Raw genomic sequence first — 6,078 nt, forward strand, 5'->3', positions numbered from 1 at the left:
CTACAGTATGTTGGCCTCGCTGGAGTCGGGCTGCAGGATCTGAAGCGTGACGATGAGCCGGAGACACTTCTTGAACCAGGGGTAGAGGAAGGCGTAGATGATGGGGTTGAGGCAGGAGTTGAAGTAGAACAGACAGGTGACAAAGGCCACGGATGACGGGTTGAGCAGAGCGTCCTGCCCTGTGAGGGTAACGCAGAAGTAAGGGCAGAGACAGATGAGGAACACCACCACCACCACGCCCAGAGTCCTGGCCGCCTTCATCTCAGACTTTCTCACCGTCACCGTCACCGAGCCCTGCAGCGTCACCGAGGCCACGTGGGACCTCATGGCTCTGGCCTGAGACGCTGCCACCACGAACACCCTCAGATACAGGAGCACGATGACGGCAACAGGCCCGATGAAGGACAGCAGGATGTCCAGCAGGCCGGAAACGTAGTCTAAGCCCACCACGCATTCACCGGAGCAGGAGATGAACCTGCCGGGATGCTCCAGGTTCCTCCACAGCAGCAAAGTCTGCAGCACCACGGAGAAGATCCAGCAGACCGACACCGACAGCTGCACCCTCCTGTAGGTGACCTTGACGGTGTAGCGAAGGGGGTCGCAGATGGCCACGTAGCGGTCCACCGAGATCATCACCATGGTCCCTATGGAGGCCGACGTGACGATGTAGGACAGGTACTGGTACAGCACGCACATGAAGTCACCCAGGTACCAGCAGCCATCGATGAGCAGCATCTGGAAAGACGTGAAGATGCCCACGAAGAAGTCGGAGAGGGCCAGAGAGAGCAGCAGGAGGTTGGTGGGAGTGTGGAGCTGCCTGCAGAGGAGGGGGAGAAAGTTTTATAGAACAGCAGCAACAAGGAGCAGAATCACTAAAACCTGCAAGATAACCAGTTAAACCTGTAGAAACATCAGTCAAACCAGCAGCAGAACCAGTTAAACCTGTAGAAACATCAGTCAAACCAGCAGCAGAACCAGTTAAACCTGTAGAAACATCAGTCAAACCAGCAGAAGAACCAGTTTCATTTATTAAATTTACAGCTTTATCATTTTCCCGCACAGCAGCTTCAGTTTAACTTGCACAAACATCAATTTAATTCGCTAAGTTTGCAGCTTTATCAGTCAAACTTGCAGCAGCACCAGTTAAACCTGTGGAAACTTAACTCAAATGTGAAGAAACATCACATAAACCTGCAGAAGCATCAGTTAAATAGTCTGCAGCTTCAGTTTATCCTGCAGAAATCTAAATTTCATGAGTTAAATTTGCAACTTTATCAGTTAAACCTGCATCAGCATCATATAAATCTGTGAAAATGTTGGTTAAACCTGAAGAAACACCAGTTCAACCTGAGGAGACATCGGTTAAATGTGCAGAAACATCGGTAGCATGACTTAAACCTGCAGCAGAAACAATTCCGTTGGTTCATTTGCAGCTTTATCAATCAAACCTGCATCACAATCACTTAAACCTGCAGCTTCATCAGTTAAATCTGAAGCAGCAGCATTTAAACCTGCAGTAGAATCAGTTTCATGAGTTAAATTTACAGCTTTAACATTTTCCTCAGAGCAGCTTCAGTCTAACTTGCAGAAACATCAATTTTATTCACTAAATTTACAGCTCTATCAGTTGAACCTGCAGCAGCATCATTAAAAGATTTGCAAACACCACATAAACCTGCAGCAGCACCAGTTAAACCTGTAGAAGCCTCAGTTAAATGGGCTGCAGCTTCAGTTAAACCTACAGCAAAAAAAAAATCATAAATTAATTGGCAGGTTTATCAGTTAAACCTGCAGCAGCATCTCGTAAACCTCTGAAAATATCGGTTAAACTTACGGAAACATCATATAAACCTGCAGCAGCACCAGTTAAACCTTTAGAAACATCAGTTAAACGGGCTGCAGCAATAGTTTCATTAATTATATGTACAATTTTTATCATTTTACCTTGAATCAACATCCATTAAACCTACAGCAGCATCAGTTAAACGGGCTACAGCTTCAGTTTATCCTGCAGAAACATAAATTTCATGAGTTAAATTTGCCGCTTTACCAGGTAAATCAGCAGAAACATCTGTTAAATGGGCTGCAGCTTCAGTTAAGCCTGTGGAAACATCATGTAAACATGCAGAAACATCAACTGCATGACTTAAACCTTTAGCAGCTTCAGCTTCATGAAGTAATTGTAAAGCTGTATCATTTTACCTCACAGCAGCATCACTTAAACCTATAGAAACATAATTTAAAGCTGCAGAAACATCATATAAACCTGCAGAAACATCAGCTCAAGGGGCAGCAGCTTAAGTTTAACCTGAAGCAGAATCACTCATGAGTTAAATTTGCAGTTTTTTTCATTTAAACCTGCATCAGCGTACTTGAAGTGTGAGATGGAGATGATGACCAGCAGGTTGAGGGTGGTGGTGAGCAGCGTGATGGAGGACAGGACCATGAACGTCGCCACCAGCTCCAGCTGAGGACGCTTCGGCTTCTTGCAGGAGGAGTTGAGCAGCTGAGGGAAGCAGAGTTCCACCTCCTCCTCCATCATCACAGAGAGAAGAGGCACATCTCTGCAGGCCCTTTATACCTTGAACCTCCTAACTCTCCTCCACCGTCAGCAGAGGGAGGTTCACTCAGATGGAAAATCAGAATTTTCCATGACAGAATTACTGACACACAAATCGTTGTCAAGCACAAAAAATTAATAAAAAATCACTAATCATGAATATTAAAGGTCTTCTGGGGATCTTCTATGTCAAAAATACACATACAGCAACTTGAATAATCAATTATACTGATGTACAAAGTTGTGTTAATCTAATTTTCTTAGTTTCATGACCTCTTAACCTCTCCTGAGTGATTCCAGTCGACTACAGCTGCTGACTCCTCTGAATAAACATATAAATACAGAAATAGAAATGTTCATATTTGGTGAAATTTGTCAATTTTCTCCTCAGTTCTGTTCTTCTGGTTTCCATCTTCTGGTTTCTCTTTGACTCCTCTGGACAGAATTGGTTCAGTTCAACTAAACTTGTCGTCTTTCTGACTCAGACTTGTTTCTTCATCAGTCTACAGGTTCTTGATGGTTTAAGTCAGGACTTTGGGGAGACCAGTCTAGAACCTTCATTCTATCCTAATGGAACCATTTCTTTACCACGTCTGATGTGTGTTTGGACTCATTGTCTTGTTGAAACGTCCAACTGTATCCAAGATCAACCTTCTGCTGATGGTTTTAGGTTTTCCTGAAGAATATGGAGATGATAAACAGATAAGAACCCTGACAACTGAACTTCCCTTTGGGGATGAATAAAGTAATTCTGATTCTGATTCTGATTCTGATCCTCCTTCTTCATTATTCCATTTACTTTGTGTGAAGCTCCAGTTCCACAGAGCATGATACTGCCACCACCATGCTTGATGGTAGGTTTGGTGTTTTTGGAATAAAAGAAGACCCGCCCAAGAGAGTCTGAAACCAGTCCTAAAACTGTCTAAAATCAAAACCAAAATCAAATCTAAACCAGTCCAAAAATATTCAGAACCAGCTAAAATACAGTCTGAAACCAATCCTAAAAAAGTAAAAAATAAACCCAGTACAATATTGGGACCAAAACCAAACCAAAACTACTACCAGAAAAAAGCCAAAGACAAAAAACAGTGCTCATCCAGGACCAGAGCCAGAGTAAAATAAATCTTGAGCCAAAATTAAATTACGTCCAAAACCAGTCCAATATACAGTCTGACCCCAGTCCAACATCACTTCTAGAAAGCCCTGCTTGATGGTAGATTTGGTGCTCCTAGGGTTAAAACAAATAACCAGGACATTCAAGACCTTCTAAAACCAGTCCTCATCCAGGACCAGATCCAGAGTAAAATGAATCCTAAACCAACTTTAAATCACATCCAAAACCAGGAGAACCAAGACTGGAACCAAACACGAACCAGTCCTAAGACAGTCCAGAATCAGTCCAACATCCAGTCTGAGACCAGTCCAGAAGCTCTTCTAGAAAGCCCCAGAGCATGATACGGCCACCTCCATGCTTGATGGTAGGTTTGGTGTTCTTGAGGTTAAAGGCCTCACCTTCAGGTTTTCTTCCATCTGACCGCAGAACTTTCCTCCAGAAGGTCTTTGTCCATGTGATCAGCAGCAGACTTGAGTGGAGCGTTAAGGTTCTGCTTCTGGAGGAAGAACTTCCTTCTTCATGGATCCTCTAAAACCCTGTGGAAACTGACAGCTGTGTTCCAGCAGCTTCTCATTCATTCAGACCTGCTTTCTGATGATTCTTGGTTGACTCTTGACCATCCTGACCAATCGTCTCTCAGCAGCAGGTGGTAGTTTGTGTTTTCTTCCTGATGGTGGCAGCAACACAACAGGACCATGAACTTTATTCTGACAAACAGATGATTCTGGATCTGAGGCTGTTTTGAAACGGCTCCAAGTGACTTTCTGACTTGTTCAAGTTAATGTTTTGCTTCTTCAGATGTTTGCCGATCTCCTCAGACTTTCCTACTGTAGAATTTAAGTCTAATGAGTAGATCTAATGGGTTCTATTTAAACTGGATCAGAGGAGTCAGCAGCTGTAGTCAATCGTAATCACTCGGGAGAAGTTAAGAGGCCATGGATCTAAGAAAATTTGATTAACACAATTTTATACGTTACCAAAACTGATAATTGAAGTTGTTGTATGCATATTTTTGACCCAGTAGATTTTATAATATTTTGAGAAGATCTTTAATAAATTAATGAAAGAACCAAAATACATGATTGCTTATTGTGTTTCACTGTGTGTTTCATTAAATTTAGGGTTATACGAATCATTGGAAACTCAAGAGGGGGAGAAAAAACGACCCAAAAGAGACACAACATTAAAAAACTAAATGCCAAACTAAGCAGAACAAGTAAAACAAGACAAAAAATAAACAAAACAAGATATGAAACAACAAAAATGAGGCACAAATGGAATACAATAAGATTGAATAAAACATGAACTTAGACATTTGAGAATTTACTCATTGTCAATGATGGACATGAGCCCACAGTGAGTGATAATGACCCTAAAGTGAGTAATAATGACCCCACAGTGAGTGAAAATGACCCCACAGTGAGTAACAATGACCCCACAATGAGTAATAATGACCCCACAGTGAGTGATAATGACCCCACAGTGAGTGATAATGACCCCACAGTGAGTGAAAATGACCCCACGGTGAGTAATAATGACCCCACAGTGAGTGATAATGACCCCTCAGTGAGTGATAATGACCCCACAATGAGTGACAATGACCCCACAGTGAGTGATAATGACCCCACAGTGAGTGATAATGACCCCACAGTGAGTGATAATGACCCCACAGTGAGTGAAAATGACCCCACAGTGAGTAACAATGACCCCATAATGAGTAATAATGACCCCACAGTGAGTGATAATGACCCCTCAGTGAGTGATAATGACCCCACAATGAGTAACAATGACCCCACAGTTAGTAATAATGACCCCGCAGTGATTGATAATGACCTTATGGGGAGTAATAATGACCCCACAGTGAGTGATAATTACCCCACAATGAGTAACAATGACCCCACAGTGAGTGATAATGACCCTAAAGTGTGTGATAATGACCACACAGTGAGTGATAATGACCTCACAGTGAGTGATAATGACTCCACAGTGAGTGATAATGACCCCACACTGAGTGATAATGACCTCACAGTGAGTGATACTGACCCCACAGTGAGTAATAATGACCCCACAGTTTGTAATAATGATCCCACAGTGAGTGATAATGACCCTATAGTGAGTAATAACAACCCCACAGTGAGTGATAATGACCTCACAGTGAGTAATAATGACCCTATAGTAATAATGACCCCACAGTGAGTAATAATGACATCACAGTGAGTAATAATGACCCCACAGTGAGTGATAATGACCTCACAGGGAGTGATAATGACCCCACAGTGAGTGATAATGACCTCACAGTGAGTGACAATGACCCTATAGTGAGTGATAAAGACCTTATAGTGATTGATAATGACCCCACAGTGAGTGATAATGACCCCACAATGAGTGACAATGACCCCACAGT

At 42.6% G+C, this 6,078-nt stretch overlaps 1 protein-coding gene across 1 annotated transcript; it reads right to left on the minus strand.

Annotated features, from left to right (window-relative positions):
* On the minus strand, positions 1-2,542 carry LOC110961550 (trace amine-associated receptor 13c-like). The gene is made up of 2 exons (XM_022209210.2): positions 2,373-2,542; positions 1-817 (listed from the first exon to the last, which is right to left on the minus strand). Exons 1-2 carry the CDS (start codon positions 2,540-2,542, stop codon positions 1-3), a joined length of 987 nt encoding a protein of 328 aa, XP_022064902.2.
* Between the last annotated feature and the right edge of the window lie 3,536 nt (positions 2,543-6,078).

Source organism: Acanthochromis polyacanthus, chromosome 14 (assembly GCF_021347895.1).
Source record: "Acanthochromis polyacanthus isolate Apoly-LR-REF ecotype Palm Island chromosome 14, KAUST_Apoly_ChrSc, whole genome shotgun sequence".
In the NCBI taxonomy this organism is placed as follows: Eukaryota; Metazoa; Chordata; class Actinopteri; family Pomacentridae; genus Acanthochromis; species Acanthochromis polyacanthus.